General features: G+C 44.4%; 1 protein-coding gene across 1 annotated transcript in view; it reads left to right on the forward strand.

The window, feature by feature from the left end:
* Window positions 1-260: 260 nt before the first annotated feature.
* The window catches only part of DZANK1 (double zinc ribbon and ankyrin repeat domains 1), a 38,804-nt gene continuing 26,025 nt past the window's right edge, over window positions 261-13,039 (forward strand). Inside the window, exons 1-2 of the mRNA XM_063443690.1 lie at window positions 261-394; window positions 9,048-9,173. Of these exons, the coding sequence (XP_063299760.1) occupies window positions 9,065-9,173 (109 nt within the window). The 5' untranslated portion in view covers window positions 261-394; window positions 9,048-9,064. The remainder of the gene's footprint in view (window positions 395-9,047; window positions 9,174-13,039) is intronic.

Genomic DNA, 13,039 nt, shown 5'->3' on the forward strand with positions numbered 1-13,039 from the left:
CTAATTACGAGCTATATTCTTCCTACCGTAAAACACCGAAATAACTTTAAACCAGATATTTGGGATAGTGTGACTAATATATTCTTTTGCTTCTCTACACTTTTTATTTTTAAGAGTGTTATGCCCAAATTAAAAATGGCCACCAATGCAAAGGCGGTACGCGTTACATCATACGTCATCACGCATGCAGAGCGCGCACGCCGAGCTGAATGGGCAAGGACTGGGCGGGAACGTTTGGGGCTTGTTCGTTGCTAGGCAACCAAGCTGTAGCCATCCGCTGGTTGCGTTGCTTTGAGGGGCTGACCAGGGAAAGCGTCTGTAGTAACGTAGAGCAGGAGACAGAGGAGAGCGATCCATCCTGGGGTACCTGTCCGCGGAGCCATACTGCACTCAGGTAATGCAGAATCCCAGCACTGCTAGGGATAGCAAGCCAACACTATACCCTGGGTAAGCAACCTGGGGACTACATCTCCCATGATGCTTTGCCAGCATTATGGCTGTAAGAGCATTATGGGAGATGTAGTCCTGCTGAATGTTGCCTACCCCTGCGCTATTCTAAGGGGTGCCAAGAAGTACAGCTGTTGTAGAAGTGCAATTCCATTTCTTCTTCACTTTGATTATTTGTTCTGTAAGATTGCCTTTTACACACCCCAGGCATTATTGTGTATTATTACGTCCTCTTTCCACTAGATAGCCATTGCAGGTGTGTAAAGCCTATTCTGTAAAGGTGCCTTATCTCACATTACACCAAGCCTCCCACAATCCATATCATATACATGGCATAGGCAACCTTCGGCATTCCAGATGTTTTGGACTACATCTTCCATGAAGCTTTCCCAGCATTATGGGGGATGTAGTCCACAACATCTGCAGTGCCGAAGGTGGCCTACCACTGACATATACTATTGTTCTGGCGTGGAGGATTGTAAACTTAAAGCGGCACATTGCCGAATTCATGAAGACCCCCGACAATGACATTGCTTCTTAAGGTCCGGTGGCCGGGGAGCAGGTAAAGGTGAGATTTACTTACCTTAACCAGTCCCTCACGGGTGCGGCCATCTTGCTCAGTCTGCTCTGTTGTCACTGATGTTCTCTTTTGACTCTGACCTCTCCCTCCCCCCGTCATGTCCAGTCGATCTCCAAATCCCACACTAAGTCTTCATTGAATACTATTCTACCAATCTACTTCCCTAATAGTATTCTTCCCTTTGTGTCACTATTCCCCACTCCCTCTAGCATGTAAGCTCATTGAGCAGGGCCCTCAACCCCTCTGTTTCTGTGCGTCAAACTTGTCTGGTTACAATTACGTGTCTGTTAGTCCACCCATTGTAAAGCGCTATATAATTTGTTGGCCCTATATAAATATAATAATAATAATAATGTACTCTCACACATGCACCAGAATAGAGCATTGAGGTCTATGGAGGATCTCACAATATCCTCCACAGACACAGCCAGTTCCCTGCAGCCACCACTGGTGACAGCTGTCAGGATTGACACACTCCGCTCTGAGTCTAAAAATGTCATGCGGAGGAGAAAAACAGAGACTGAGTAGTCCATACTTCTGTATATTTCTTGACTGGGTTGGAATTTCAGTGAAATACAGCTAAGTAAATATGTAGCCTTTTTACACAGGGTTATTCACTAAAGTGAGAATTGTTCGAAATTTAAAGTGAATACCAAGTGAATTTCTAATTTAAGGCTAAAATAGCTCAATTGGAAAAAAATCTCCAAGTTACCTATGCCTCCATTTCAGCTATTTTAGTTTTAAACCTTAAATTTACACTAATTTGTACTTGCGCCAAACTTTGCTATATCTGCATCTTATTTCTGAATAACCAGGACTACTCACAAGACCACTATCCTGAGCTTTCTTCCCTCTTTGAAAGCTGTTTTAGAAGCTGGTTCTTGCTGGGGGACCTGAAGATCTAGGATTTAACCCATTAAGTTAATAGATCGCCCGGGGGCCCACTGGCACCAAAACAACTTCATTTAGATAAAATTGTTACGGTAAACAGTGTTCCTGTAAAAATAACCAATATGTCTACATCTCACATAATCAAAAAGTGAATACATTGATAGTTTAAATTATTTTTTTTTACCTGGGATGATGAGCGGGTCCAAAGTCTGCCTGTCAGGTACCAAAGCCTCAGCCCAGTGTCCAAGATGAAGTGGAGGGATGATCACTTGTCATCCATTCAAAGTGCTTTTAAAAAAAAAATTTTTTTTACCACAATAGCCAAGAGAAAATTTTAGTGGAGTATCAGAATTTGTCGAAGCCAGCTATTTTGGCCCAACATTTTAAATTTCCTTTGAATTCTTGTCAATTAACACTTTAGCAAATAATCTTTTTGCTGTCCTCTGCAGAGATTCACATTTGTCTTCCCGGTCTTCATCCTTTTACTCTGCATCTCACAAAAAATTATGCTTCATGTTTCATCATGTTTAAGTGCTTTTGAGGCCTGAATCTTTTAAGGTGGATAAGTGTTCTCGGCTGTGTGTCTTCACCATGTCTTTCTAGCCTTGGTTGTGTAGTTTGTTCATTTGAATTAAGTCATGTACTGCAGGAATCTTTATTGGAGCATGCTTATCAGTGATCAGGCAAAATTACTTTCTTTTCTTCAAACTTCATGGCTGCTTTCTAGCAACCAAGGAGAACACGGACCGAATGGAGGGCAATTGGTGGTTCTTTGTTGGCTGCAAACCAGTTGTTTGATGTAACTGTACATACTTTGTGAGTATTAAACTCTCATACAGACATTATTTATATTCTGGTGGAAATTTTGAGAATCTGCATTCCTCACAAATACCTATAAGGAGGCTATTTGGTCGTTTTTAACTCTTATTGTGTGTGACAAAAATTGCTATTTTTACCACCATGCTGAAATTTCCGACCGTGATCTGAGCTCATATCTGATATATTGCAATTAGGCCAAACCCTTCAAAGCTCAAAAACATTTTTATTCCTCCTCAGTGATTCTGAAAGGATGAATTCATGAATTAAAATGTTGTAAATATATGCATGTCCTATGTTAATGTGATTGCTATAAGCTCAATTTTTCCAATAAATGTTATGCTAATGTTTTTTACAACAAGATATGGAGTGCCTGTGACACAGTTAGCGTCACTAATGTCAAGGTGGCGTGTAATCCTGTTGCGCATGCACGCCAGGATGACAGTCTGCCTGCCAGTGAAGTCAGTCAGGCCCCACAATTCATTCCGAATTGTGCCCTATGACATCCAACACAGTGTGTTTGTAAAGTGAGTATGGGGTAGGAAAATTGGAAAAAATGGTATTGAGATCAAGTTAGCAATTAGGGATTCACACCCTGTCAAACTTACTTATTACAAAGTACTTATGATTCCAAATACTTTTTAATAATGCATGCATAATTTAGAAATATAGGATTGATGGATTAACTGTGTGATGGTGTGTGCACACTATTTTCATATTCATTGGGTAACCTTTTTTTTTTTTAATAACATGTCACTCAAAGCCACATGAGAAAGTCCAGTTAAAATGTAAACTTTATTCCAAAAATATATAATGGCAAAATGTAACTGGAGATGGCAAAAATAAAAATTTTGAAAAGTGGTGTTTTTAAATGTGGACATTATCCACCGTTATCTGGTCAATGCCAGTCAGCTGGTGCTTTGTGGCTTGTGTTCTGTGTCTCCGAACCCTTTCTTTGCACTGTTACACACTAGGTTTTGGGACAGTGTGTTGTAAATCCTACGGCTTATCCTTGGTAACCATTTCAGGACCAACAACATATTAAAATAACGAGGAGTGAAAGGATTGTGGTGTATTAGTGGCCAAGATCATATTTATCACAGAGCAATCTCTGCCTCAATATTTTAAAGATGCAGCTCTCTTTTAACTCGAATAGTATTGTTTGAGATTAATAGATTACTACTAAGGTTTATTTGTGACAGCCACAAAATTTCAGAGGCTTGTTGCACTGGATGAGTAGCGTTCTGGGAAGATTATTGGTGTAGTTGGTGTAGTCAAGGCTAGCCATGGATCCATTAGCAACAAGCATTAGCCTTGCCTGTAGAAGCAATCCTACTGTTTTTTAGGAGTAAATATTTGCTAATGCTTCCTACACATTAAGCTGTTTACTCAGTTCTCCATGGAGATTCTTATTGTTCTTCTTTTCTTTAACTCCACTGTTGCCAAAATTATGTCTGATGCTGTCCAGGACGTGGAAGTCAAAACACCAATGCCATGGGACAAGAAATGGTCTTGTCTTGTGCTGAGGACGCTGCTGCACCCCAGAGCATCGGATACCCATTAATCCAACCTCTGGGCTGTTAATGGATAGGACAAAGAAAGGCAAATCCAATCCTGATCAAACTTCAATGGGGTGAAATAGCAATAACAAGTATTCTAAACTAATAGGTTCGTCTAGATCAGCGCTTCCCAGTTGGTGTTCCGTGAGAACACAAATGGGGTTCGTCAAAAATTTTGTGAAACAAAATGGCCGCGAGCGGCGAGGGAGTTCCCCAGCCCAGCTCCCTTGCGCGTACTGCAGTGATTCCGGTGCCGGAATATGACTTCCACGATGTTGATACACACACAGATACACACTGACACACACTGGCACATACAAACAGATACACACACACCTTGACACACACCAGCACATACACATACAAACACAGATACACACACTTTGACACATAGATATATACAATGGCACAATTTTTTTTTCTTTACGGGGTGAGGGTGAGGGGAGGCACGATGTTGATACATACACTGACACACACACACTGACACACACACACACTGACACACACTGGCACAAACAAACCGAAAAACACACACACATACACACTGTGTGCCAGTGTGTGTGTATCTGTGTGTCAGATATATACATACATACACACACTGGCACATTAATTTTTCCCATGCAACCCTTTGAAAGTGTATCAACATCGTGGACCCCTCGGTACAAACATTGCGCCGATATTTGTATGTGCCGGTGTGTGTACACACCGCAATGTTTTTGGGCTCAAAAAGGTTCGCCATCACTGATCTAGACCAAGGGTTCCCTATTAATTTTTCCCATGCAACCCTTTGAAAGTGTATCAACATCGTGGACCCCTCGGTACAAACATTGCGCCGATATTTGTATGTGCCGGTGTGTGTACACACCGCAATGTTTTTGGGCTCAAAAAGGTTCGCCATCACTGATCTAGACCAAGGGTTCCCTATTAATTTTTCCCATGCAACCCTTTGAAAGTGTATCAACATCGTGGACCCCTCGGTACAAACATTGCGCCGATATTTGTATGTGCCGGTGTGTGTACACACCGGCACATACAAAAATCGGCGCAATGTTTTTACCGGGGGTCCACGATGTTGATACACTTTCAAAGGGTTGCATGGGAAAAATTAATAGGGAACCCTTGGTCTAGATCAGTGATGGCGAACCTTTTTGAGCCCAAGTGCCCAAACCGCAATACATGGCAACTTTTTTTTATTTATTTATTTATTTATTTATTAAAAATTCTTAAGAAACGCAGTCTTATTACCCATAGGGTCTCGATGCGCATACCAGCAATAAAAAACAGACAAAACAATATCCAGCAAACAACAGCATTATAATCACATGCATTTGGACCAGGTTAAAAATTTTCATGTCATCCCGTAAGCCTGAGCAAATAAAGCTGTTTTTAAGCTCCGGCGGAACTTCAGTAGATCATTCTCAAGTCTTAATGTCAGAGGCAGGGAGTTCCAAAATTGCGCTCCCTGAACTTCACTCGTTCTCCCTCCGCACTTTTTCTTTTTAAAATTTGGAATCTTCAATAAGGCTAAATCAGCCGATCTCAAGGATCGACTGGGAGCATAGCGTGTGAATTTATCCTTCAGATAGTCTGGTCCCATACCATGGACTGCCTTAAATACCAAACAACCATTTTTAAACAGAACCCGTTCACGAACGGGCAGCCAATGCAAGGCTCTTAATGATGGAGTGATATGGTCATTGCGGGCCACACCCGTAAGTAGCCTTGCAGCTGCGTTCTGTATCAACTGTAGCTTGTGTATGATGTTCTGAGGCAGTCCAAGGTACAGAGCATTGCAGTAGTCCAATCGGCTACCGATGATGGCGTTGACCACCGAGATTTGATCAGAGGAGGCAATGAATCTAAAAATAGACCTCAGAAGCCTCAGGTGGTAGTGGCAAGAGCTTACCACCTGATTAATCTGGGGCTTCATTGTCAACCTGGAGTCGAAAATGACTCCCAGATCTCTGACCTTGGTGGCAGGACTGGGAGGTGGAGAAAACGAGTCCGGCCATGAGGGAAAGATACTATTCACCTCCTGGTTACTGAAGATGATGCATTCAGTTTTGGAGCCATTAAGTTTTAGATAATTGGCTCCCATCCATGACTGGATATCCTGTAGGCAGGAAGAAAGATTGATTTGATCCTCCTTTTTCTTGGCCAGGCGAAAATACAACTGGGTATCGTCGGCATAGATATGATAGGGAAGCGTGTGGCGGCGGATGATATGGGTCAGTGGCCTCATATAGATGTTAAACAGGATTGGAGATAAGGCCGAACCCTGGGGGACTCCACATGTCAGGGAGATGTTAGAGGAGTAAAATGTCCCCAATTTTACCCTTTGAACCCTGTCGTGGAGAAACGAGGTCACCCAAGCCAGCGCCCTGTCATCCACACCAGCCACAGTAAATAGCCTCTCTGTCAATCTATCATGATCGATAGTATCGAAGGCCGCCGATAAATCCAGGAGTACCAGGGCAATTTCCTCCCCTCTGTCCAAGGCCCACAGGAGATCGTCGTGGACTTTAACCAGGGCAGTTTCTGTCCCTCTGCCAGGTCGAAATCCCGATTCGAAGTCATCCAGAATGTGATTAGACTCCAGGTGAGGCTGAATTTGCCATACCGCCGCTCTCTCGATGATCTTGGCCAGAAAAGGCAAGGTGGAAATAGGTCGATTGTTGCTCAACTCGGAGCGTGGCACAGTTGGTGTCTTCAGCAGAGGGATAACCACAGCCTGCTTCAGAATGCCAGGCACAACTCCGGTGGCAAATGACATACTAACAATGTCTGCAATATAAGGGGCCAGAACATCAGCGGCATCCTTCACCAGCTGAGCAGTGCAGGGATCCAGCGATGAGGACGATGCCCTGAGAGACTTGAGGATGATCAAAATCTCGGGTGTACTAACGGGTTTAAAATTCGAGAACATCGAGCCATCATAGGGTGTAAAAGTTTCTGCATCAGGTTCCACCACTATGTTGCTCCTAATTAGATCTATTTTTTGTTTAAAAAAGTGAGAAAGGGATTCGCAAAACTTTTTCCTTAAAGTGCCACGGCAATTGCGTGTGTGTGTGTGTGTGTGTGTGTGTGTGTGTGTGTGTGTGTGTGTGTGTGTGTGTGTGTGTGTGTGTGTGTGAAAGGGGTGCTGTATGTGTGTGTGTATGAGGAGTAATGTGTGTGTGTGTGAGAGGGTTGCTGTGTGGGGGGTAGGGGTACTGCTGTGGGGGGGGGGGGTAGGGGTGCATGTTGGTGGGTAGGGGTACTGCTGGAGGGGTAGGGGTACTGTGTGTGGGGGGTAGGGGTACTGCTGGGGGGGTAGGGGTACTGCTGGGGGGGTAGGGGTACTGCTGGGGGGGTAGGGGTACTTCTGGGGGTGGTAGGGGTACTGCTGTGGGGGAGTAGGGGTACTGTTGTGGGGGGTAGGGGTACTGCTGGGGGGAAGGGGTACTGCTGGGGGGTAGGGGTACTGTGTGTGGGGGGTAGGGGTACTGCTGTGGGGGGTAGGGGTACTGCTGTGGGGGGTAGGAGTACTGTGTGTGTGTGTGTGGGGGGAAGGGGTACTGCTGGGGGTGGTAGGGGTACTGCTGGGGGGTAGGGGTACTGCTGTGGGGGAGTAGGGGTACTGTTGTGGGGGGTAGGGGTACTGCTGGGGGGAAGGGGTACTGCTGGGGGGTAGGGGTACTGTGTGTGGGGGGTAGGGGTACTGTTGTGGGGGGAAGGGGTACTGCTGGGGGGGTAGGAGTACTGTGTGTGTGGGGGGAAGGGGTACTGCCTCGGGTGGTAGGGGTACTGGTGGGGGAGTAGGGGTACTGCTGGGGCAAGGGGTACTGCTGGGGGTGGTAGGGGTACTGCTGGGTGGATAGGGGTGCTGGGGCGGTAGGGGTACTGCTGGGAGCAAGGGGTACTGCTGGGGGTGGTAGGGGTACTGCTGGGGGTGGTAGGGGTACTGCTGGGGGGTAGGGGTACTGCTGGGGGGGATAGGGGTGCTGGGGGGGTAGGGGTACTGTTGTGGGGGAGTAGGGGTACTGCTGGGGGGATAGGGGTGTTTGGGGGGGTAGGGGTACTGTTGTGGGTGGTAGGGGTGCTGTGTGTCAGTAACCCCCCTCCTTCTTACCTTTAATTAAGTAGGGGGGAGTGGGGGGGGGGGGCGGCGGCGGCACAGCCATCCCTGGTGGTCCGGTGGTGGTAAGCACTGCAGTGGGAGGGATCTGTGAATCAGCTCCCCTGTCGTCCCGCGTGATGCTGTGTGGAGCGTGGCCATGGTAACGCTCGGCAACGCTCCACACAGCATCGCGCGGGAGGACAGGGGAGCTGCATCACAGATCCCTCCCCCTGCCTCCCGACCCGGAAGCAGAGTAGGTGCCTGCCCTTTCAGGCAGGCAGGTGCTTTCTCTGCACTGATGGTGAACCTATGGCCGCGTGCCCACAGAGAGGGCCCGGCGTGCCATAGGTTCGCCATCACTGGTCTAGATTTTAATAGGTCGGGACATGAACTATACACCAAAACTGCTACATGAAGCCTTTAGAAACCTTTAGTGTCCATTTAATGACAGTATAAGAGTTTTGTAAAACATTTTTTATTTAATCTTTATTTTATTTTTGTTTATCACATAAATAAAAAACAGTATAAGAGTAATATACATAGTTATAGAGCGTTGTATTTACAGCATTTTAATAGATAGTAACCATTTTTTTCCTCCCTAAACAGGTAGAATCTTTCCCCCAATACCAATAATTGCCTTTTTTTTTTTCTACAGACTCATACGAATAAAGAATGACAGCTGGCTCAATATCGGTTCCACAGATTATACCGCTTCGTGTTCCACCCCCTGGTAGAAGCAAATATGAGATTGACACCAACACATCAATCGAAATTAAATCAGGTATCGAATAGTAAAACTGTTGCTAACATAGCTTATTTCGGGTCTACTGTATTGCTATGGCAACATCTTACAGAGGGGATGGGGTGCATCATACAAAGATAAACAAAAGTTACCCATATTACAGTATTATATCTGGTAACAGAATACAGTATTTTACAGTATATTATAACCACAGGGTTATTAAAATGACTACTCCTGATGAAGTTCCTAAAATTTAGTAGCTAGGACGAGAAGGTATTCAAAGATGGGCTGATTTACTCGGCCCTGTGAAAGTGAAGATATTATTAGCTCTATGTAAGTAAGTTGACATACACCTTAATGGGCTGAATTAGCAGCCATATGCCTTCTTTCTATCTGTAATGAAGTAAGTCATATTTCCTACATTAAATCCCTTTTGCCTCTTTTACTGTGGCCAAGCGTCATTCCATTCTCCTTCTAAATGTCACTCGTTCCTTATTCCAGTCCACATACTTTGACACATAATTCTGAATCACGTTTTGTCATTCGTATGACTATGCATTCATCCAAAACACACTACAAGGTACTAAGAGCAATGTAAGATGCCGTGAGACCTACAGGTGAGCTGAAAAGACTTGGTAAGGCTTAGTTGCACTAATAGTTCAGTTGCATGTGTAATATGTACAGACCCTGATCTCTCCCTCGTAATAACCCTTTAGAGCACTTCACACAATGCTCATTTGTGTTCAGCCAATCCTCCATGAAACTTGGCTTTTTCTGTTACCTTTGATCTCCCCTTCCTTTTTTGTATCATGTCTCGTGTTTCTGCTCCCCTGTTAGATCACTTATTGTTTATCTGCATTTGATATTTGCTGCCTTTTCTGACCCATGAACAATATTCTTAATCTCTTTTTGATGTTCTGTTTCAATCGTCTTACCAAGACCAGAAGTTCTCTTAAAACGTTACTATATAATGTCATCCTATCCCAGGCTCTATGATGAGCTGCATCCTGCCCGGGGTCTGCTACAGGGCTTACACTCTGACAGATATTTAAAGAGACACTGCAAGCTAGAAGTGAACACCATAATGCTTTTCTAAATATTCTAAAAATAAAGAACAAATCTAATAAAAATATGTTGTAATACCTTTTTTATTGGACTAACAGATTTTTTTTTTTTTTTTTTTAAATTCTTTATTTTTGTTGTGCATTAGTTTAACAGATAAGCATATACATAACAGAAGTGCACATTTGTTTTTTTAAGTAGTATAACAGGCTGCAACAAGTTATGTCCGACAGTGAGAAGTCAACAAATGTTATCACGGCGTACTGAGTAGGCAGACATTAACATTGTCAAAAAATAACATAGAAGTGTAACTCGGTAAACTTAGGTTGGTTCTTTAGCTTAGTATCCGCTGGGCATTATTCCCAGGACTGGAGCTTGATTAGAAAGCATAGTTAAAGATATTTGGTTGAGGTATCATGCCTGCCCGAGCTAAGATTTATCCACCGTTGTGGGGGGAGGGACCATTAGTTAGGCCGATGTATTCTGGGAGATATGCCTCCTAGGGAGATATCCCGCATGGCCGATCTGGCTATTGCATCACCACGTGTTTAGGTTAGGCTCTTGTCGTGATTGTGCAATACTGGCATTTAATTTCAGCTATGGAGCACAGCTTCATAATTCAGTGTAATAAACACATTCAGGGTGGCTACACTTCCTATCATGTTAGCTGATCAGTCTTGCATTGGTTATGTATCATATTTGCCATTAAATGTTTATGTACATTAAATAAGGAAATAGCAATTTATATTAACAAAACTGGCATGCAAACACATGACCTCATCAGTAGATGCATAAGGGTATGAACATATTCGACAAAGGTTCAACAATGCTGATTATTTTGACTAGCTACGCGTGTTGGGTGCTATCAATTATTCAACTGTATTACATGCTATAAGTTGCTTGGGTAAAATTGTATAACAGGTGCAGTCTAAGTAGTTTTTACTAGCCTATAATGCTTGGGTAAAATTGTATAACAGGTGCAGTCTAAGTAGTTTTTACTAGCCTATAATGAGAGTAGATACAGGGTTATGCAAAGAGGTTCAGAAAATTATATATCCATCTACATTCGAGGCAGTGAATAGTTAAACATAGAACAAGTTAAACCTAGTCCTGAGTCGAATCAAAGCAGGTAATAACTGCTGGCTGTTTATCTCTATATCAGTCTAGTATACAAGGCAGAGATCTAGCTACCATTAGGACCTAAAAAGCATAGAGAGTGCTAAAATTAGGCTGGCATCAGTGGGCAAGGTGTGGAAGTCCCGTTAGTGACAGTCAGTACTTGCGGTTTGACCCCTTATGTTTGTGTTCAACCTATGCCCGCAGATGGGAATCGAAAGTCCTGTGCGTTGAGGGCTAGGGGTAAGTCACTTTTTCCGCTGCCATCAGCTATCTCTTTTGGGGTTCCCCAGTCAGTACAAGCTTGTGTGTAGTATAGTGCCATTACCCACTGGGCGACTGCAGGACACCAAGCGGTAGCTTTCTTTCGGCGGATCTTGTGAAGCTGGAAAAGCGGGTATAGGAAAGGCAGGATGCGTTGTGGAAGTGCATGCTTGTATGCCCGACATCGGATTGTGGAGGTGCGAGTGTAGGGCCGGAGGCGAGGTGCGGACCTCAAACGAGGCTGTCTCCTGCGTCCTCTCCGTGGAACCCTTCCTTGAGCACGTGGGGGAGGCCCACTCAGGCGGCGCGGCCCAGCACAGTGGACCCGATGTGCCTCAGGTCGGCTTATAAGCTTGGGGGTAAGTTCCCTTTCGGCAAGTTTAGCCCAGAAGGCAGCGCAGATGCGGTCGAAATTTATGAGAAGAGAGTCCGTCGGTGAAGGTGACCGCGGGAACGTGTCTCCGGCTATAGGGTTCATCTTGGTAGCCATCTTGGGAGATAGGTGTCAACCCTCGGGTTCAGCTGCAAGCTGTGTGTCAGCGTGATCCCAGCACCAGTGGGGACCGGGATAACCCCCACCGGTCCAAAGGGGGGGGAACAGGACCCTGAGCAAGCGGTTTCAATTCAAGGCTGGGGATCGGCCGTCTCCCTCACCTCTTGTGTGATTGTAGGCCGCAGGATAGTCGAGCATGGGCACAAAATCGCCTGTTATGGGTAAAGTAGTCGCGGAGATGCTCTAGGGGGACTCCTCAAGATTGCCTGCAGGATTTTCCCCTAGATATAGTGCAGTTTTCGTCGGTTTTAGCACTGAGTAGTTTAATATATTGAGGAGCTCCTGCACCATGCGACCGTCCTGATCGGCTGTCAGGCCCCGCCCCCTCTAATAAAAATATATATGTATTTGCTTTATTTATTTATTTTAAACTTTATGATTTGATTGATTTTATATTTGCAAATTGTTTCTGTAATTAACTGTATAGCGGCCAGGTAGACAGTAAAAGGGGCCAACTTTCACCATGGCCTGTATAATGCTCATAGCTTATTATGGTGTTTAGAGTCACCCTTTAAAGTTGACTTGTTGCTCTTAAATTACGTACATGTTACAAGGCCTTGCTCATTGCATATGCTTGTAGTGTGTACAAGCAAATGTGTAGTTCAAATGCACCATATTTTTCTAATGTTCTAGCGAAGTCATCAACAAAGTCATCAACTAACTGAAACAATTATTACAAAATCCAGAGTTTTAGATCTTGTAAGGCTACTTTAAATCTTAGCAAAAATATGGGGATTAATTTACACAATATGAACAAATTGTGTTAAAGGGACTCTCCAGGCACCCAGACCACTTCTGCCCATTGGAGTAGTCTGGGTGCCAATTCCCATCACCCCTAACCCTGCAAGTGTAATTATTGCAGTTTTTATAAACTGCAATAATTTCCTTACAGAGTTAAGTCCTCCTCTAG

The sequence above is a fragment of the Pelobates fuscus genome, chromosome 2, assembly GCF_036172605.1.
Source record: "Pelobates fuscus isolate aPelFus1 chromosome 2, aPelFus1.pri, whole genome shotgun sequence".
NCBI lineage: Eukaryota > Metazoa > Chordata > Amphibia > Anura > Pelobatidae > Pelobates > Pelobates fuscus.